Source organism: Mercurialis annua, linkage group LG2 (genome assembly GCF_937616625.2).
Source record: "Mercurialis annua linkage group LG2, ddMerAnnu1.2, whole genome shotgun sequence".
NCBI lineage: Eukaryota > Viridiplantae > Streptophyta > Magnoliopsida > Malpighiales > Euphorbiaceae > Mercurialis > Mercurialis annua.
This window is the reverse complement of record NC_065571.1, coordinates 49,161,370-49,184,509: the sequence shown is the minus strand read 5'-3', so window position 1 is coordinate 49,184,509 and position 23,140 is coordinate 49,161,370. Positions and strand designations below refer to the sequence as shown.

General features: G+C 34.4%; 1 protein-coding gene across 1 annotated transcript; it reads left to right on the top strand.

The window, feature by feature from the left end:
* Positions 1 to 2,471: 2,471 nt before the first annotated feature.
* On the top strand, positions 2,472 to 3,914 carry LOC126666831 (probable sarcosine oxidase). Its single transcript, XM_050359705.2, has one exon. It carries the CDS (start codon positions 2,618 to 2,620, stop codon positions 3,851 to 3,853), a length of 1,236 nt encoding a protein of 411 aa, XP_050215662.1. The 5' UTR covers positions 2,472 to 2,617; the 3' UTR covers positions 3,854 to 3,914.
* Positions 3,915 to 23,140: the final 19,226 nt, after the last annotated feature.

Genomic DNA, 23,140 nt, shown 5'->3' with positions numbered 1-23,140 from the left:
CATTGTGGTGTTCGGCTCGTTTAAGTTCATGAACAACTCGAATAAGAGTTCGTAAACAAACTCGTGAACAAGCTCGATTAAGAGTTCGTAAACAAGTTCGTGAACGAGATCGTATATAGTTCATTAACAAGCTCGTTTAAAAATTCGATTGCGTGTTCGCGAACTAATTCATATTTAAATTAATTCATATAATTATGTTTTTAATTTATTCAACTATTATTCGTGAATGATCTCGATTACATTGTTTTTAATTTATTTAGCTCATGTTCGTGTTTGTTCGTTTCACATATCGTGTTCGTTCGTTTATTGCTAAACGAGCGAGCTCGCAAACAAGCTCCTTTATTACTTATCGAATTTGTTCGTGAACAAACTCGTTGAGTACTTATCGAGCTCGTTCGCGAAATTGTTCGTTTAACGGCTAAATGAACGAACACAAGCTGAACACGAACTGAATATGAATACTATAAAATCTAAACGAACCGAACATGAACACTCTGTTCAAAGCTCGACTAAACATGAACCGAACATGAACACCTTATTCACTAAACGAGCCGAACATGAACACTTTATTCACTAAACGAGCCGAACATGAACACTCCAAAACTCGGCTTGACTCGGTTCATTTACACCCTTAAATACTTCCTCCAATTCATAATATTTGTCGCATCTGAGAAATATGAATATTTGTCGCATTTGAGAAATTCTTTTGGTCCAATATACTTATCATGTTAGAATATAAAGAGAGCATTAATTGCTATTTTTCCATATTTGCCTTCCATTAATTTATTGAAAGAATATAATAAACAAATAAAAATGGTTGTCATAAGTATAAACAAGTTTCAATGTAGGGTTAATTTAGTAAAATTATTTACAAATTAAGATATATTAATTATTTTTTTAATTCTTGTGCTAAACCCAAATGCGATAAATATTATGGACTGGAAGGAGTAGTAAAAAAAAGTCAGTTTAAGACCTAAAATTTATGACATTTACATAAACAATGAGATAAAATGATTTTTTTTAACCTAATGCAATTATTAAATCGAGCATTACTTTCACTTTGTACATAATGTACCAAATTATTACAACTTAAATGTTTTGTTCTATCCTATTGAATGTTTATTATATTCTGTTACCAATCATGAATTTTTTTAGCACTAATCATTTAAATAAGTATATACTACAATTTAACATTAAAGTCTCTATGTATATTTTAATTTTGATTGTTCTGTCCTATATGATTTAATTTGGAGCAGAATTTCAAACAATTTAAAAAAAACATTTCTAGGATGCCACTGTCACCATCTAAAACTTTTTTATATACTATTAATTGGGAGTTGTTTTAGATCGAATTACTTTTAAATTTATTAAGAGTATTAGAAATTAATTTTAATTAAAATACATATAAAAAAATTCAGTTTGATGTGGTGATTTTGATAGTTGTTAAGAATATAGTAGTATTGCTGGCATTGGTGATGATAGCGGTGACAAAGCTTAAAATGAGTAATAAACAGAGAAAAGAATTAAAAAGACGAAAATAATATTAAAGTTAAAAGAGAAATATAAAACCTACAGAACTAATTATGATCATGTGTTGATTAAAAATTAAAATTGGCCCGATCAAATTTGAAATCAGCCAAAATTGGTTCTATATTTATCAAAATTGAAATCAATATCGCAATCGACATGAAATTAAATTTAAATTTTAACCTATCCGACTTTCCACACATCTCCCTCTCTAATATATAGTAGTACATATATGTTTAAAAAAAATTATGATAGTAATTGTTTATACGTTTACCTAGAATAAAATTAGGATAATTATCTAATGATCTACTCTCCCCGGTCCATAATATTTGTTGTATTTGAAAAAAAAATCAGTCCATAATATTTATCAAATTTAAAATATTAAGAAAACATTTATTGTCATTTTTCAAATTTGTCCTTGGCAATAAATAATTTAGTAAGAATAGAAAAGTTAGTCAAACATAAAAAAAAATAGTAATTAATGTGAACAATTTAGTAAAAGAGCATATAGATTGAAACATATATATTTATTACTTTCTTAATCTATGTAAAATGACCAAATGAGATAAATATTATGGACCGAATGAATAATTATATGTAGCGGTCGTGTTATATTATTTTCACAATAAATTAATAAGTGCTCGTGATACAAAAAGATTCAGGTATTATAGTATATTATTATTATCATAATCTTAATAATATAACCGTCTTAATAGTTTATTGAATTACCTAATATAACCGTCGGATTGAATAATTATACGTGCAATTACTGTATTAATATAGAAGTTTTTTTTATGAGAATGTTAATATAGAAGTAAAATAAACTCTAATGATCACTCTACTTAGCGATAAGTACGAGGCGGAATAATTATGAACTTTCTATCTTTGGATTATAGCACACATGCATGCTCCGTCAGCAATACATAATAAAACAAAACAAAGCATTCAATATCAGCATGCAATTGGATGATTTCTTTCTTTATTAGTAGTATATACCAACTGGCTCTCGTCAAAATATTCACTCCAACAACTGCCTCACTCTCAATAAAGATCCCACTAATATCACTATCTACACACAAAGAAACTAAACATGGCATATTCCGGCGATGAATTTGATGTGGTAGTGATCGGTGGAGGCATCATGGGCAGTGCCACTGCCTATGAGCTAGCCAAACGAGGTCAAAAAACGCTTGTGCTCGAACAATTCGATTTCTTGCACCACCGCGGCTCGTCCCACGGCGAGTCACGCACCATCCGAGCCACCTATCCGGAGGATTATTACTGCGCCATGGCCATAGAGTCTTACAAGCTTTGGGAGGAAGCTGAGTCGGAGATGGGCTTCAAAGTTTATTACAAAGCTCAGCAGTTCGATATGGGTCCTTCGGATAACAAGAGTCTTCTTTCGGTCATCTCTAGCTGCAGCAGAAATTCACTTTCTTGTCAAATTCTTGACAGTCAACAAGTGGCTGAGAAATTTTCCGGTAGGATTAACATACCGGAGAATTGGATCGGGGTGTCGACTGAACTCGGTGGAATAATAAAACCCACAAAAGCTGTGGCTATGTTTCAGTCACTTGCAATCAGGAACGGTGCAATTTTAAGAGATAATATGGAGGTGATTAGCATGGACAGGGATGGAGCGAAAGGTGGATTATGGGTGTTAACTGCTAATGGTGAAAAGTTTTGGGGTCAAAAATGTATTATTACAGCTGGAGCATGGGCTAAAAAGTTGGTCAGAACAGTGAGCGGTGTTGAATTGCCTATAAAGGCGTTAGAAACTGCGGTGTGTTATTGGAGGACAAAGGAAGGGCATGAGAAGGAGTTTGGTTTAGGTGCGGAATTTCCGACATTCGCTAGCTACGGTCAGCCTTACATATACGGTACACCTACATTGGAGTTTCCGGGATTGATAAAGATTGCTGTGCACGGAGGATGTGAGTGTGATCCGGACAAAAGGCCGTGGGGAACTGTCTCTTCCATGGATTCTTTGAAGGAATGGATTCAAGAGAGATTTTCCGGGATAGTCGATAATGGTGCGCCGGTTGCTACTCAGTTGTGCATGTATTCAATGACTCCAGATGAAGATTATGTGATAGATTTTCTTGACGGGGAGTTTGGAAAAGACGTGGTGATCGGAGGTGGATTTTCCGGTCACGGGTTCAAGATGGCTCCCATTGTGGGTAGGATTCTGGCGGATCTTGCACTTCATGGGGAGACAAAGGGAGTGGATTTGAAGTATTTTAGCATACAAAGATTCGAAGACAATCCTCGAGGAAATTTGAAAGACTATGAAGAACAAGTAGGATGTTCTTCCAATCATAAGTAGATGAAATAATATGTATCTATCAGATTTTCATTCAAATAAATCACTTTTATTATTACATAAATTATTCTATTTCTTCACTGCACTATGAGTGTGGCGTACTCAGTTGATTGAAACTTTTGCAGCAAATTTCATTATGATTGTGGTGCATGATGTAATTGACGCGATTATATATAATATGGTATATTCTTCACCAAAATATTTGTACAGAGAGTATAAAACAAAATAACTAACTCGGCTTCTAAATTTATATCTAAAGGTCAAATAAATATTTTTTAACTTTTTAAATGAATTAAATCCTAAAACTAGCATTTTGGAGTTGAATAGATAATTTAGTCCGCGTTGAAGTATACAATTTTTAGATTACTTGAACTAAATTGAGTTTGCAATGTAATTAATTTATAGAATTAAAAATGACTTGATTTAACTGGCACGAAGACACAAATTTGTTCTCTCCCTTCTCTCTAGAAAAACTCATATCTTCTCCACTTTTTGAGTGTGGGAAAAGATGATCTTTCCGGCTAGCCGGAAAGACCATCTTCTCTCCGCCCATAATATTATTCAGTATAGATCTATTATGTTCTTTTTTATTTGAATAAAGTCTTTGGATTTGAAGTTTTTGTGTTGTGATTTGTAATTTTTCATATTTGAATAAGTTAGAAGGTCTTTGGTGTTTGTAGGTAGATCTATCAAGATTTTTGGTGGGTTTTCGAACTTTAAATCCGATTCTTAAAGATCTAAAATATATGTGGGGTGTTTTTAGATCTATACAAGTTTTTGAAAAAATGAGGATTTTTAGATCTATCAAAGTTCTTGTAAATCTATATTCGGAGAGTTTTGACAACCCATTTAAACTTTGGTTGATCTAAAAGTAGGGAGGTTTATTGGGTTATCTTTGTTAAAAATTCATTGAAGATGAAGATTGGAATGTTAGCCTCAACCGAATAGAGCGGTTTCAAAAGCAAATCGGAAGAAGAACTATCCAAGTACTCCGACTACAAGAAACATAGTTTCATCGTTGTTAAGTTTATGCGGAAATATAGTCACAGATATTTTCTCACTTTTGATTATTTTTTACTTATCCAATTGTTACTTAGCTTCTAATGGTTTCAAATTTGAAAGATCATAATGTGTTGTGATATGACTTTCATATGTTGTACTTGTATCTTCTTAATGAATTTCTATCGTTTGAAAAAAAAAAGATTTTGAGGGATAATTAATTTTAGAAATCACTGTATTTTTTTAAAATTTTCAAAATGGCCACTGAACTAATTTTTATTTCAAAATAATTACCGAACTTATTATTTCTGAACCTGTGACAGTTTCTAAATAAATTTCGGAGACTTTTGTCCCACGTGACTCACCGAATGCTGACTCGCCCTTTCTATTCGCCATGTAATCGTCCATGTCGCTTATAAGCCTCCACGTCATCATCTTCTTTCCTAATTTTTTTAATTTTTTCCATTAAAGATTTAAAATAATATAAACTCCATTAAACATGAATTGTTTTACGAAATTAATTTTTACAAAATCGATTTTTTGCAGAATAATTTTTTTCATAAATTTCTCTAATAAACATCAAAAATTTTAAAAAAAATATTTCTTAATTTTTCAAACCCAGACAAAGATTTCGTTTGGATTCATATCCAGACGTTCTTCTTCGTCTGGATTTGAAAAATTAAAAAAAAATTGATTTTTGATTTTTGATTTTTGGTGTTTATTAGAATTTTTTTCTCTTTTGGTGTTTGTTAGAAAATGTTGATACAAATCAGGGAATAAGATGATAAAGTGGAGGTATAAAAATGACATAGACAATGATATGGCAAAGAGAAAGGCGTGAGTCAGCTTCCGGCTAGCCACTTGGACAAAGGTCGCCAAAATTTATTTAGAAACCGCCGGAAGTTCACTAATGCTAAGTTAAACAACCACTTTAAAACGAAATTATTTCGATAACCTTTTTAAAATTTTGGAAAAATACAGAAAACCCCAGCATTAATTACCCGATTTTGAGGCATAAGTTTGCACAACGGTTAATCCTTTATTTTAAACAAAATAACTGCAGAATTCACGTGGAAATATCCATAAAATAAATATAAAAGGATGATTAAAATAGAAAATATTAACATATGCCATATCAAAAGGAAAATTATAAATAGAGTTCGTTGGTTATAACTAGGGGTGAGCAGAAACCGAACTAAACCAAAAAAATCGAACCGAACCAGATTGAAGTTCTTACTTTGGCTCGGTTATTCGGTCAAATCGGCGTGGTTCGGTGTGAAATGTATAGAAGTTTGGAGTTTGGTGAACAATTTGGTTTTGACAATTAGAAAACCGAAAAACCGAATCAACCGAATAGCTAAAACTACGTCGTTTTAACTAGGGTTAATACTCTCCTTAAACTGACGAAACCGGTGTCGTTCTGCACCCCTATATATACACTCTTTAAAGAAAAAAAACCCTAACACTCTCATTTTAACACAACCTCCATCGTTTCTTATTCTCTCTGACTCTCTCGCTTACAAAATTAAAACCTTAGATGTTAAAGTCTCTCTGATTCTTCAATTTCTCTATGATTTTTTCAATCTCTCTCTCTCTCTCTGATTCTTCAATCTCTCTCTAGTCTCTGATATTATCTTCAAATCCTACACTATTTACTATTTAGGCATAGCAATTTCCCATGGCAATCTCGCGCTGACCCAGTGAATGTGAGTTCTTTGATGTTTATTATTGCTATTTTTCTAAACTTTCTGATGTTTTATTTAATTATTACTCCTCCTCAGTTTCTTGTTTGTTTGATATTGCTATTTTTTTTTCATTCCATATTCAAATATGGAGATTCGGTGGAAGCCCTCTTTGGACAAGGTAAAACGATCCCTTTCTTTTTGACTTCCTGTGGTTGTTATTTTGACAGTAGATGTGTTATATTGAATCGGATTATCCTTTTTATTTTTTGAACGGGATGATGGTTTGAAAAGATGATCTTTTAATCGGCTGAGTGTTTAGTGAATCATTGGTGGAAGCCCTTCGTTTGACTTATGATCTGTTGATCTGCTGAATCTTTTCTGATCAGCTACATCCTCTTGTTTAAGTAAGAATCTAAACATTTCTGTTATATTTGTTTTTTGATTTTGTTTTGAGTTTTTATTTTTCTGATTTCTAGTATTTTTTGTTGTTGTTTTCATTTCTGCAGATGGGTGATCATGAACAACAAGCTACTGGTGTTGGTGGTTGTGATGGGCTTGATGACTCTAGTCCTGACTTTGAGTTATCCCTGTCCTCCCAGCACCAGCAAGATGTTGGTGAGGAGCCTGTGGCTGTGGATGTGGGCTATTCTCAGCCCTCTCAACAGCAACAAGCTGATGCAATTACTGCTACCACTGGAGGTAATCCAGTAGTAGTAGAAAAAAAAAGCAGATACCGATAAGATCTAAGGTTTTGGACCATTTTGAGCGCATTGTTGATAAATATGGGAAATTGCTTATGGCTAAATGTATATATTGTGCTAGAGTATATCACTCTGACACTAAATTGAACGGCACTTCCACACTTAGAGCACATAATATGGCATGTCTTAAGAACCCTCATAGTAAAGACACTAGGCAATCTCTGTTAACTTTACAACCTGCTGTGAAATTTGATGGAAATGAGGGGAAGGGTCAGTTGGGAACATGGAAGTTTTCACAGGATGCTGTTAGGGATGCACTGTCTTACATGATTATTGTTGATGAACTACCTTTCAGATTTGTTGAGGGTTTGGGTTTTAAGAAATTCATGCATGCTGTTTGCCCTAGGTTTCATATTCCATCTAGATGGACTATAAATAAAGATTGCTATCAAAAGTGTCTGGATGAGAGATTGAAACTAAAAACTGTTTCTAAAAACCAGAGTCAAAGAGTTTGTATAACTACTGATACTTGGACTAGTATTTAGAGAGTCAATTATATGTGTGTTACATGTCACTGGATTGATAGTGACTGGAAGCTGCATAAAAAAATTATCTCTTTTGTTCCTGTTTGTGGTCATAAGGGTGATTATATTTCTAAAACTTTAGAAAATTGTTTGTTTCAGTGGGGTTTAAAGAATGTTTTTACTGTGACAATGGATAATGCTGGCAGCAATGGCACATCTATTGCTGTATTTAAGAAAAAAATGATTGTTTGGGGAACTGATGTATGTAAATGCCAGTTTTTACATATGAGGTGCATTTCTCATGTGCTTAATTTAGTTGTTTCTGATGGTTTAAAAGAAATGAACTTGTCTGTCAAGAAGGTTAGGGACTGCATCAGATATATTCGGAACAGTCCTTTTAGGCTTAAAAGATTTAATGACCTTGCTGCCGAAGCTAACCTTGGTACAAAAAAGTCCCTTTGTCTTGATATCCCTACAAGGTGGAATTCCACCTACTTAATGCTTGATACTGCTTGCTTATAGAAGTCAGTTTTTGATAGTTATGAGGAAGTTGATGAAAATTTTAGATTTGATATGGCTGAAAATATACATGGTTTTCTTGATTGGCAAATAATTAAGAAGTTTGCTATTTGCTTGTCATATTTCTATACCACAACATTGCGTATTTCTGGATCCTTATATGTGACATCTAACCTGCATTTTCTAGAAATATGTGATTTATCTGTGTTGTTGGATGAAATGATTCCAAGTGAAATTTAATTTAATTTTCTTAACAATTTAATTTTTTTATAATCAACCTATTCCCTTCTCTAAAGTTGTTTTTGAAATTTGATTAATTTAAATAATTAAAAAGCATTATTTTAATTTAGTTTAATTGTTTTATTCATTTTAATCATTGGTTAACCTATCCGGTAACAAGACCAAATTTTTAAATATTGTCATCCTTATTAGTACTAGTTTCGCATTACGTGCTATGCACGTGGCTCGTAACGTAACTCGTCAATGAGCATATTAGTAAATTTATTATAGTTATATTAATTTTTTTATTTATAATTAATATTAAATTAGTTAAGAATTTTTGTAAAAGTAAATATAATATATTCGGTTATTAAAATTTTTTTTCATACTGAATTTAGTCTTCTTTTAGTTTTATAATAACCATAATTAAAGAATTAACTTAATTTTATTAATAATATCTTTAAAAATAATAAGATAGAAATTTAAATAATAATATATTGAGCAAATACAATATTTTAATTTTGTATTTCAATCAAACTAAAAGATAGGTATTCCTACTAATTTGGAGACAATTTAATTATTGTTTACATACTAAAAATTAAATTGGAGATAATTTAGCTACCTATTCTAATTAGGACTTTAATTACAATAGTGATTAATTAAATAATTAATTAGTTAATGACTATAAAATCTTTATTTAGTAGTAAACTGAAAAGGATTATTCAGTAAATTTGCCAGTCTCCCCCCCCCCCCATCCGTGCTTTTATATATAATACTAGCGTGTCGCCACGTGCTACGCACGTGAGCGACATTTATATGACCCGTTGATATATAAAATGTTAATTCAGGATGACCCGCTATATATATGAAATATTAATAGTTTGTTAAAACAATAATATTAAATTTAATAATTTAATTGATAATTGACATACGTAGTCTAATATGTTTTTTATGAACATTATCTTACATGACCTGTTATATTGATAAAATATTAATTAAATTAATTATAATAGTAGCACGTGAGTGATTTTATATGACCCATTTTATTTATTGAATTTAATATTTTAGTTAACTATACTGGCCTAGCTAAGGATGAATTTAAAACGAAAATTAATGTTGAAATGTTACATTAACATTGATATTATCTAACAATTTACTTCCTAAAACTTCTATTATCTTTAATATTAGACTTCTATTTAATTTTAAATATTTATAATTTTATATTTATATTTCTTTATTAAAATTAAATATATTGAAGATTGATATTATATTTGGTCACATTGTACGTACGTCAATGATATCTACTTGACCCGTTACATAAATTAAACATCAATTAACTTATAAATATAATATTTGAATTTATTTTTACTTTTTAAATATAGTTTTTAAAAAATTAAAAAACTTATTTCTATTAGTTTCTATTAATTTTTTTTGTATGTTGTAATTTGTAAAATATGAGTAAATTAAGATTGCTAGTTGACATTTACGCTATATCAAATTAGCAATACTGTATGATTCTTGTGCTATATTTTGGTGTTGTGATATGCATTTGAATATATATTTTTTTGATTATTTGTATATTAGCAATGATAATGTCGTATCATGCATTTGAATATATGAATTAGCAAATCCTACGTTAATATAGTTAATGTCCGTTCTTCAAGTTTACATTCCCTTAATGAAATTAAACATTTAGTTTGTGATTATATTAGAATTAAACTTGTAATTAACTTTTTATTTTTTGTATTTGTATTAAAATAAACTTCTTAATAATTTACTTGAACAGTTTTACATAACCCATTTAGAACACCTGATGGTCAAACTAATAAAAGAGTTAGATTTTGAGTAAAACATACCAACTAATTAATATTTAACTTTTTCGGCAATCAGTATACTAACTAAAGTTGTTTGAAAAAAAATTGAAAATAATTTTTTCTGCCACGTGCTACGCACGAGAGCGACATTTACACAACCCGTTATATTTATTAAATATTAACCAAGTTATAAAATACAACCTTTTTTAATAACCTATTGTAATTCTTTTTTTTATTTTAATTGAAATTGTAGCATGTGAGTTTATATGACCCGTTATATATTAAATATAATATTTAAATTTTTTAATGAATCATTTAATCATATATTAGTTATTATGAGATGATATTTTTAATATAAATTTAAATGTATATTAATTATAATTTTAATTATTAAATAAAATATTTCAATTTTTAATTGTAGCATGTGATTGATATTATATGACCCATTATATATATAAAAGAAATATTAATTAAATATTATATTTTAAATGTTTTAAATTTATACTTTCATTTTGACATAATTTAATATTTAGAAGAATCTCACATCAACATTTTCTATATACAGTCCAACCTAATATGACTGTTTAAACATTAAACATTAAATGTTTTGTTAACTTAAACATTAAACATTAACTGTTTCGGTACTTTCATAATGCGGCTTCGTCTCGTAAAAGAAGAAATCGTATCTCCAGGCTTCAAGATGAGGGAGGGGAATGGAAGTATAAGAGTGATGAAATTGCCGATATCATTAAGAAATATTTTACAGACCTTTTTTCTTCCTCTAATACATACAATGAGGTTTCGATTCAGGTAGATAGGAAAATTTCTGCGGAGCAGAATATCTCTTTACTTAAACCAGTAGAGGCGGAGGAGGTTAGACATGCTGTGTTTAGTATGCAATCAGATAAGTCGCCAGGTCCTGATGGGTTGAACCCGAATTTCTTTCAAAAATTTTGGCCAGTGGTTGGGCATGATGTTGTGAAGGTCTGCCAGGATTTTTTTATTAATGGCTCTATGTTAGAGGGTTTAAATGACACTGCTATCGTCTTAATCCCTAAAAAGAAAAATCCCGAGGGAGTCGCCGACTTGCGTCCGATAGCGCTATGCAATGTGTTGTACAAGGTGATTGCAAAGGTGTTAGCTAATAGATTGAAGGAGATGCTGCCTCTGATTATAGCTGAGAACCAGAGTGCCTTTGTTGGTGGAAGGCTTATTACCGATAATTTTCTTATCGCTTACGAGATTGGACATTATCTCCGGCGCAAAAGACAAGGAAAAGTGGGAGCAACGGCTTTAAAAATTGATATGAGTAAAGCGTATGATCGTGTTGATTGGGGTTTCTTGGAAAGTATGATGCGGGCGTTGGGTTTTTGTGATCAATGGATTAACATTATTTTAATGTGCATTACTACAGTGAGATACATCAGTTTGGGAGATTTCGCGGAGACGGAACCTATTGTGCCTAAACGTGGTCTTCGTCAAGGTGACCCACTCTCTCCATATTTGTTCCTTATTTGTGCGGAAGGTTTGAGCTTGCTACTTTCTAATTGTGAACAAAATAATAGCATTCATGGCATTAAAATAAGTAGAGGTGCTCCTTCTATTACTCATTTATTTTTTGCCGATGACTGTTACCTATTTTTTCGAGCCTCGATCGAGGAAGCTATGGTTGTTAGGGATGTGTTGTTGCGTTTTGAAAAGCTGTCTGGGCAACGTGTTAACTTTGGTAAAACCAGCATTTTGTTTAGCAAAAATGTGATCTCTGATGATAGAAGAAATATTTGTGGGGTTTTGGGAGTTAGGGAAGTTGAAGATCAGGGGTTGTATTTAGGTTTGCCTTCGTTTGTAGGCAAGAACAAGCTCCATATTTTCAAGTTTTTAAAGGATAGGGTTAAACAGAAAATTGATGGTTGGAATACCAAAAACTTATCAAGAGGAGGTAAAGAGATTTTGCTTAAATCGGTTGCGCAAGCCCTTCCTAATTACGTGATGAATGTCTTCTTATTACCGCTTGATCTTTGCGGTGCTCTTGAGAGAATAATGAATTCGTTTTGGTGGGGTAGGAACCATGAGACTAAGAAAGGCATTAATTGGGCTCGGTGGGAGAGGTTATGTGTTCCGAAAAAATTTGGAGGGCTAGGTTTTAAAAAGGTTCATGAGTTTAACTTAGCAATGCTCTCTCGTCAAGCTTGGAGATTGATTAATAGAAAGGATTCCTTGGTGTTTAAGGTTTTCGAGGCTAGGTACTTTCCTAATAGTTCGTTTCTTGAAGCGAAATTGGGTAATAACCCTAGTTATGTTTGGAGAAGCATTTTCGCTACTCAAGACATTATGCGTAAAGGAGTCCGGATTCGAATTGGGGATGGTGAGAGCACAAAGATTTGGTCGGATCCATGGTTACTAGACGGTATTACAGGTCATGTGTCTTCTCCTGTTCATTATGGATTAGAGAATGCCAAAGTCTGTCAACTGTTTAGAATGGACAGCAAACAATGGGATTTAGAAGTAATTGCAGATTTATTTGACAGTGATGATTGCCAAAGAATTCTCAAAGTTCCATTATGTATTCGTAATATTAATGACAGTTGGACGTGGGTGTTAGATAGTAAGAATCAATTCTCGGTGAAAAGTGTTTATCGTGCGTTGACGGAAGAGATGAATCAAGAGCTGAGTTTTAGTTGGGGAAAATTATGGAATATTACTGCTCCTTTAAAAGTGAAAAACCTGCTGTGGAGAGCTTGTGCTGGTCATCTTCCTACCATTGATGCACTGGCTACTAAACGTATATTTATTTTTCCTATTTGCCAGGTCTGCAACTGTGCTGAAGAGTCCGCGATTCACTTATTTCGGCATTGTGAATTTGCGTTGAGCTGTTGGAGATTAGCGGGTTTGGATGTGTTGCATGGTTCGCCGGAGTGTATGCAGGATTGGTGTCAAGATTGGCTTAATAGACTAAATGTGGAGAAGTGTAGTTTAGTTGCGTGGATTTGTTGGAGTATTTGGAGTAATCGTAATATGGTGATTTGGAAGAATCAGAGTAGCTCGGTTAAAGAAGTTGTTAATTCAGCTGGTTATCAATTGTGTGCTTGGAGTACAGCTGCTGTTCAAAATCTGCATATTGGTAGAGAGGAAGGTCTAGTCTGTTGGAAGGCTCCTGCTACTGGGTTCTTAAAAATTAATGTGGATGCAGCGGTCTTCTCGGATGGTAGCGGTATTGGAGTATCTTGCGTAGTTCGTGATTCAGAGGGGAAGTTTATTCAAGCTAGAGTTGCTAACCTGCTGGGTTCGGTTTCTCCACGTAACGCAGAGATTATAGGTATCCGTGAAGCTCTAAGTTGGCTCAAAGGTACTTCGAATGCCATTATTGAGTCGGACTGTTTGGACGTCATTAGCAAGCTTAGAACTTCAAGCGGAGATGAAGAGGAAGGGTTGATAACGGATTGTCTATTTTTAGCGAAGGAGTATCATAATTTATGTTTTACTTTTGTTAGGAGATCTGCGAACAAGGTAGCGCACACTCTGGCGCAATCGGCTCATTCTATGTCAGGTGTTACGGACCGTGAAAATCCTCGCACCGAAACGAGGTTATATTCCCGAGTTCTCTAGAATTCTCTTGAATTCTCTTCGTAAGTCTCTTCACAAGACTCTCCGGAATAATCTAGAAAGCATTCTCCAAGTCTCTTATGTAATTCTTTAGAATTTCCTCCTTAAGTCTAAGAGTTTGCTAGAACTCTCTAGACTTGTGTAGTTGTACATATTTAGTTCTATCTTTGTATAGAATTGTATAGAATATTCTAGATGTAGAATATGGACCATTAGATCAAGTAGATCTTAGCCGTTCATTGAGGAGGTGGAGGAGTATATATAACCTCACTCTCTCATTTGTAAGGTATCCAAGAGTTGTGTAATCAAGCTTTCATAAAGTAATACAAGCATTCATACGTTCTAGCCATCTTACGATCTTTACTTCCACTTAAGTGTATTTAAACACTTCGCGAGAGGCTGACTAGTAACTTGCTCGAGAAAAGTTCACTAGTGCCGCACGGATCTTTGGTTAGAAAATCCAAGCCCGTGACAGTTGGTATCAGAGCTTAGCTAACACTTTAGTTTTGCTCGTTGAAAGATGGCACAGTCGGGAAGCGAGATGATCCACACGGAAGATCCAACGACACAATCGAAGAGGGGAAGGTCCAAGTCGAGGGATGTTATGGCGGACATGAATTCGAGGCTCGCAAAGGTGGAACTTGCGGTGGCCGATGGGCAAGAAAGCTTCGAGGAGGCGGACCAACGCATCGAGGAGCTCGAGAAGGGAAGAGAAGAGCTTGGAGAAGCGATGCAAGGTGCCGTGAACCAAGCCGTGTCGAAATGTCTAGGCCAAATCAAGACTTTGGAAGAAAACCTCCAAGCCGAGATTGTTTCGTTGAAAGAAGAGCTCGAGAGGGTCGTCAACGAGTTGAAGGAGACGAAGGATGAGCTCAAGTTATGCAAGAAGGCAGTCGCTCAAGGGGAAAGCGTTGCCTTGCCGGCTATAGTTTCCACTCCATCGAGGATGGACATTCCGAGGCCCAAGGCGTATAAGGGTACGAGGAATGCGAAGGAGGTGGACAACTTTATATGGAGCTTGGAGCAATACTTCAAGGCTCTCGGTGTTGGAGAAGACACCAAGAAGATCGATAGCGCTACACTCTACCTAGAAGATACCGCGATGGTATGGTGGAGACGGAGATACGGCGATATCGAGAAGGGAACTTGTACCATCAACACATGGGACGAGTTCAAGAGGGAGCTTAAGAGGCAATTCTATCCGGAGAATGCCGAGGAGGAGGCGAGAGCGAAGCTAAGGCGTCTTCAGCAAAAGGGAAGCATTCGCGACTATGTGAAGGAATTTTCGGAGGTACTTTTGGAGATCCCCGACTATCCCGACAAGGAAGCCTTGTTTGCCTTCAAGGATGGTCTACAAAATTGGGTCAAGATGGAGCTTCAACGACATGGAGTCCAAGATCTTGCTACCGCTATTTCTATTGCCGAGTCGCTTATCGAGTTCAAAAGGCCGGAGAAACCCAAGTCTAGCAAAGACAAGGGAGGCAATGGAAAGAGTGGGGGAGACGCCCAAGGGAAGCCGAGCTACCATAAGTCTAACAAATTCGAGAAAGGGAATGGCTCCAAAGAGTACAAGGGCGGAGATAGGCCGATGAAATGCTTCTTTTGTGATGGACCGCATAAAGCAAGAGACTGCCCGAAGAAAGCGAAGCTCTCGGCCTTAGTGGAAGAAGATGAGGAGCGGCAACGAGAAGAGACCAAGATGGGGTCGTTGCAAATCCTTAACGCTATCAAGGCTAAGGTGGAAGTGCCCAAGACCGAGAAGAAGGGTCGTTTGTTCGTGGAAGCCAAAGTCGGTGGACAACTTGTGAAAGCATTGGTGGATACCGGGGCATCGAACAACTTTCTTCAAGTTGACGAAGCGAAGAAATTGGGCATCACCTATAGCGGAGAGGGAGGATGGCTTAAGGCAGTCAACTCGGAGCCGAAATCAATATATGGAGTTGCTCGAGGAGTGAAAGTTTGCCTAGGTGAGTGGTCGGGCCTTATTGACTTTTCTGTTGTTCCTATGGACGATTATCCTATTGTACTTGGCATCGAGTTCATGGATCACGTCAAAGCCGTGCCGATTCCTTTCGCCAACACCATGTGCATTTTGGAGGAAGGCAATACGTGCATGGTTCCTTTAGCGAGAGAAACAAGCCTTAAGGCGAAGCAACTCTCGGCCATGCAACTCTCCAAGGGAGTGAAGAAGGCCCAACCGACTTTCCTAGCTACGCTTAAAGAAGAGAGAGCGGAGTCGCTAGCGAAGGAGCAACCCATGAAAGTTGTGCGTGTTCTTGAGGAGTTCAAGGACGTTATGCCCCCGGAGTTGCCGAAGAAGCTCCCACCGAAGAGAGAGGTGGACCACAAGATCGAATTGGTGCAAGGTGCCACCCCGCCTGCGGCAGTGCCTTACCGCATGGCGCCCCCCGAGTTAGAAGAGTTGCGGAGGCAACTTAAGGAGTTGTTGGATGCGGGATATATCCAACCTTCGAAAGCTCCATATGGTGCGCCCGTGCTTTTCCAAAAGAAGCACGATGGGTCGCTTCGGATGTGCATAGACTACCGTGCACTTAACAAGATCACGGTGAAGAACAAGTACCCCCATTCCATTGATTGCCGACTTGTTTGATCAACTTGGAGATGCGAGGTGGTTTTCCAAGCTTGACTTGAGATCGGGGTATTGGCAAGTAAGGATTGCGGACGGAGATGCGCCGAAGACTACATGTGTTACGAGGTATGGCTCCTACGAGTTCTTAGTTATGCCTTTTGGACTAACGAATGCTCCCGCCACATTTTGCACCCTCATGAATAGAGTATTCCAACCGTTCTTGGACAAGTTTGTCGTCGTGTACTTGGACGATATTGTTGTCTATAGCAACACGTTGGAGGAGCATGTTGAACACTTACGACAAGTTTTCCAAGTGCTAAGGGAAAACGAGTTGTACGTGAAGAAGGAGAAGTGTGACTTCGCGCAAAAGGAAGTCATGTTCTTGGGGCACATTGTTGGTGGAGGAAAGCTAAGAATGGACAAGTCCAAGGTGCAAGCTATCGATGAGTGGAAGCCACCAAAGAAGGTTCCCGAGTTGCGCTCTTTCCTTGGCCTCGTCAACTACTACCGAAAGTTCATAAAGGGCTACTCCGCAATCGCTTCACCGCTTACCGATCTTTTAAAGAAGAACAAGGCATGGAATTGGGACGAGAAGTGCCAAGGCGCATTCGAGACGCTAAAGAGGGCGGTGATGGAAGAACCGGTGTTAGTCCTTCCGAATCACACGAAGTCATACGAGATACACACCGACGCATCCGACTTTGCGCTTGGTGGTGTATTGATGCAAGAAGGGCATCCGGTTGCTTACGAGAGTCGCAAGCTGAATGATGCGGAGCGCCGCTATACGGTCCAAGAGAAAGAGATGACCGCGGTGGTACATTGCTTGCGTACGTGGAGACATTACTTGTTGGGTTCGAAGTTCGTGGTGAAGACGGACAACGTTGCGACAAGCTACTTCCTCAAGCAAAAGAAGTTGTCGCCAAAGCAAATAAGGTGGCAAGCTTTCTTAGCGGAGTTCGACTTAGTGATGGAGTATAAACCGGGCAAGGCAAATCTTGTGGCTGACGCACTTAGTAGAAAAGCGGAGCTAGCGGCCATCACAAGTCCAAATTTTCCATTGGTGGATCGAGTCAAGGAGGGACTAGAGCATGATCCGCAAGCCAAGAGGTTGATGGAGTTAGCGAGTCAAGGGAAGACTCGCCAATTTTGGCTAAGGGACGGAGTGCTTACCACCAAAGGAGATCGAGTATACGTGCCGAAGTGGCAAGGCTTGAGGAAGGAAATCATTAAGGAGTGCCATGACTCAATGTGGGCGGGACACCCCGGCATACATCGCACAGTGGCACTTGTGGAGCGTGCATACTATTGGCCTCAAATGCGGGAAGATGTGGAGCTATACGTGAAAACTTGTCTCGTGTGCCAACAAGACAAGGTCGATCAACAACAACCCGCGGGACTACTTGAGCCGTTACCCATTCCGGAGAAACCTTGGGAAAGTATCTCCATGGACTTCATCACTTGCCTACCGAAATCCGAAGGATGTAGCAACATCATGGTGATGGTAGATCGGTTTAGCAAATATGGAGTGTTCATCCCCGCACCAACGAAGTTCAACGCCGAGGATGCCGCACGCCTATTTTTCAAGCATGTGGTGAAATATTGGGGTATACCGAAGACCATAGTGAGCGATCGAGACACCCGCTTCACCAGAAGATTTTGGATGGAGTTGTTCAAGATTCTTGGGTCCGAGCTCAACTTCTCCACAAGCTTTCATCCCCAAACCGATGGACAAACCGAACGGGTGAACGCGTTGTTGGAGTTATACTTGAGGCATTATGTGAGTGCCAACCAAGGAGATTGGGCAAAGTTGCTCGATATTGCTCAATTCTCGTACAACTTGCAAAAGAGTGAGTCGACGGGGTCTAGTCCATTCGAGATTGCTACGGGGCAACAACCGATGACCCCACACACTCTTGCCGTGGGATATAAGGGGCCAAGTCCTACCGCATTCAAGTTTGCCAAGGGATGGCATGAGAGTTCGGATATGGCACGAGCACATCTTGCAAAGGCCGCGAAGAAGATGAAGAAATGGGCCGATGCAAAAAGGAGGCACTTGGAGTTCGAGGAAGGAGATCTTGTGATGGTGAAACTCCTTTCTCACCAAACACGGAGGTTTGCGAAGGTACATAAGGGGCTAGTAAGGCGCTACGAGGGACCATTTCCTATCGAGAAGAGGATTGGTAAAGTAGCATATCGCTTGACGCTACCCTCACACTTAGAGATGCACCCGGTGTTCCATGTGAGCTTGCTAAAGCCTTACAATGCGGACAAGGACGATCCGAGTAGAGGCGAATCAAAGAGAGCACCGACGGCCATCACGACATTACCCGAGCGTGATGTCGAAGAGATTTTGGCGCATCGCGTCATACCAAGGCGGGGCACCCATCCGAGCTATGTCGAGTATTTTGTGAAGTGGAAGGGAGCACCCGAGAGCGAGGCAAGTTGGGAGCACGAACTCAACTTGTGGAATAGCAAGGGACTAATCGAAGCATACAAGGAGGATGCGACGAGGACGTCTGCCGATTGAGTGGGGGAGAATGTTACGGACCGTGAAAATCCTCGCACCGAAACGAGGTTATATTCCAGAGTTCTCTAGAATTCTCTTGAATTCTCTTCGTAAGTCTCTTCACAAGACTCTCCGGAATAATCTAGAAAGCATTCTCCAAGTCTCTTATGGAATTCTTTAGAATTTCCTCCTTAAGTCTAAGAGTTTGCTAGAACTCTCTAGACTTGTGTAGTTGTACATATTTAGTTCTATCTTTGTATAGAATTGTATAGAATATTCTAGATGTAGAATATGGACCATTAGATCAAGTAGATCTTAGCCGTTCATTGAGGAGGTGGAAGAGTATATATAACCTCACTCTCTCATTTGTAAGGTATCCAAGAGTTGTGTAATCAAGCTTTCATAAAGTAATACAAGCTTTCATACGTTCTAGCCATCTTACGATCTTTACTTCCGCTTAAGTGTCTTTAAACACTTCGCGAGAGGCTGACTAGTAACTTGCTCGAGAAAAGTTCACTAGTGCCGCACGGATCTTTGGTTAGAAAATCCAAGCCCGTGACACAGGTCATCGGGAATGGTTCTTTAACTGTCCCGAATTCCTTATCAATGTACTCGCTTCGGATTTGTTTTAATGGAATTACATTTGAGATCAAAAAAAAACTTAATCTCATTATCCAACATTAACTGTTTTGTCAATTATCCATACACATAATGTTTGATATTTGCTATAGGGTTAAGTTTAGAGTTGAACTTAAACGTAAATTTTAGAAAAGATATTGTAGTTAAACTTCTTTACCCGGATATAGTTACTCTTAATTCTCTTATTAAAATAAATTTATAATTATCCTAACCTTCGTACATATAAGTAACCACTTTTATTGTCATTAAAATTCCTTAAATACAATTAATAGTATTTACATCAAATTTAAACTCTTGATTAATTATTTATTAAACTCTCATGTAATTATTTAATATATTGAAGGCTAGTTTTGTAATTTTGCCTGTCCCCCCCTTCCCACATATAAGATAGTTACTAGTTTTTCGCCACGTGCTACGCACGCGAGCGGTATTTATATGACCCGTTATTATATATTAAATATTTATAAAATTGTAATTAAATTATTAAATATAATCTTTAAACAAAATTAACTTATATATTTTTAGATAATCAATTAGATTTTGTGACCATTCATCATATGTATTAAACATTAATGAGAAGATGGTGTTTGGTACACATAAAACAAAACCAGCAATATGACCCGTAAATTAATCTAATAGTAAATAAATTATTTTTTTTTGGATAAATAATAGTAAATAAATTATTAAATATCATATTTTAAGTTTAATGAATTATTATAAGTTATTTTTATTAAAATTGTAACTAAAACATGAATTATATTTATTTGACTCGTTACATATATATAAATATATATTACATATAATATTTACTTTTACAAAGATAATAGAGAAAAAATAAGAGTTTTATTTCAACAAAAATAACACAAAAAAAAGAATTTAATTGAAATTTATACGTATAAAGATATTTAACATACTTTAGACACAATTATTAAAAAGAAAATTTTGGACACATATAGCAGTAGGACTTTGTTGATCTTTCTTTTAGAATACTTGTATAAAAATTAGACTTTTTTTATTACAAATATAAACTGCCATTCAATATAAAAAATATTATTAAGTTTAAATTTGTATTAAAGTTAAACTCTTGCTATTATTTAACATATTATTCTGCTATCTTTTTATTATCGTTTTAGGTAGTTAAAATTGTATTGAAGTTAATCTCCTAGTATTTATTATCAATAAATTATTTCAATAATAAAAATTAATAAATTTTGAATTAAACTCTCATTTGCTATTTTTTTATTAAAATTAGATTTGTATTTAATTTTATAATTTTTTTACTTATATATATATTAAACACTTGATAAAATGGCAATTACCCATTAGGCAAGTGGCCTTTTCCAAGACGTTTTTAATCATGATAATGATATATTATTAATAAAATACTAACGATAATTTTAGATAATTCTAGCACCTATTTTATTGTGTAGATCTTATCCTTATTTATATTTCCTTGTTAACATTAACTTCTTAATTAATTTATACACTCAGTGTGTCATTATTATTATAATTCTTTGACTTGGGTTTAAGACCTCTTTTATAATTAATTTATTTGTGTTTTAACACTTTTCTGTGGCCTTAAAAAAATTATATATTTTAAGTTTAATGAATTATTATAAATTATTTTTATTAAAATTGTAACTAAAACATGAATTATATTTATTTGACTCGTTACATATATATAAATATATATTACATATAATATTTAATTTTACAAAGATAATACAGAAAAAATAAGAGTTTTATTTCAAAAAAAATAACACACAAAAAAAAATTAATTGAAATTTATACGTATAAAGATATTTAACGTACTTTAGACACAATTATTAAAAAGAAAATTTTGGACACATATAGCAGTAGGACTTTGTTGATCTCTCTTTTAGAATACTTGTATAAAAATTAGACTTTTTTTATTACAAATATAAACTGCCATTCAATATAAAAAATGTTATTAAGTTTAAATTTGTATTAAAGTTAAACTCTTGCTATTATTTAACATATTATTCTGCTATCTTTTTATTATCATTTTAGGTAGTTAAAATTGTATTGAAGTTAAACTCCTAGTATTCATTATCAATAAATTATTTCAATAATAAAAATGAATAAATTTTGAATTAAACTCTCATTTGCTATTTTTTTATTAAAATTAGATTTGTATTTAATTTTATATTTTTTTTACTTATATATATATATATTAAACACTTGATAAAATGGCAATTACCCATTAGGCAAGTGGCCTTTTCCAAGACGTTTTTAATCATGATAATGATATATTATTAATAAAATACTAACGATAATTTTAGATAATTCTAGCACCTATTTTAATGTGTAGATTTTATCCTTATTTATATTTCCTTGTTAACATTAACTTTTTAGATAATTCTAGCACCTATTTTAATGTGTAGATTTTATCCTTATTTATATTTCCTTGTTAACATTAACTTCTTAATTAATTTATACACTCAGTGTGTCATTATTATTATAATTCTTTGACTTAGGTTTAAGACCTCTTTTATAATTAATTTATTTGTGTTTTAACACTTTTCTTTGGCCTTAAAAAAATTATATATTTTAAGTTTAATGAATTATTATAAATTATTTTTATTAAAATTGTAACTAAAACATGAATTATATTTATTTGACTCGTTACATATATATAAATATATATTACATATAATATTTAATTTTACAAAGATAATACAGAAAAAATAAGAGTTTTATTTCAACAAAAATAACACACAAAAAAATATTTAATTGAAATTTATACGTATAAAGATATTTAACGTATTTTAGACACAATTATTAAAAAGAAAATTTTGGACACATATAGCAGTAGGACTTTGTTGATCTTTCTTTTAGAATACTTGTATAAAAATTAGACTTTTTTTATTACAAATATAAACTGCCATTCAATATAAAAAATGTTATTAAGTTTAAATTTCTATTAAAGTTAAACTCTTGCTATTATTTAACATATTATTCTGCTATCTTTTTATTATCGTTTTAGGTAGTTAAAATTGTATTGAAGTTAATCTCCTAGTATTTATTATCAATAAATTATTTCAATAATAAAAATTAATAAATTTTGAATTAAACTCTCATTTGCTATTTTTTTATTAAAATTAGATTTGTATTTAATTTTATAATTTTTTTACTTATATATATATTAAACACTTGATAAAATGGCAATTACCCATTAGGCAAGTGGCCTTTTCCAAGACGTTTTTAATCATGATAATGATATATTATTAATAAAATACTAACGATAATTTTAGATAATTCTAGCACCTATTTTATTGTGTAGATCTTATCCTTATTTATATTTCCTTGTTAACATTAACTTCTTAATTAATTTATACACTCAGTGTGTCATTATTATTATAATTCTTTGACTTGGGTTTAAGACCTCTTTTATAATTAATTTATTTGTGTTTTAACACTTTTCTGTGGCCTTAAAAAAATTATATATTTTAAGTTTAATGAATTATTAT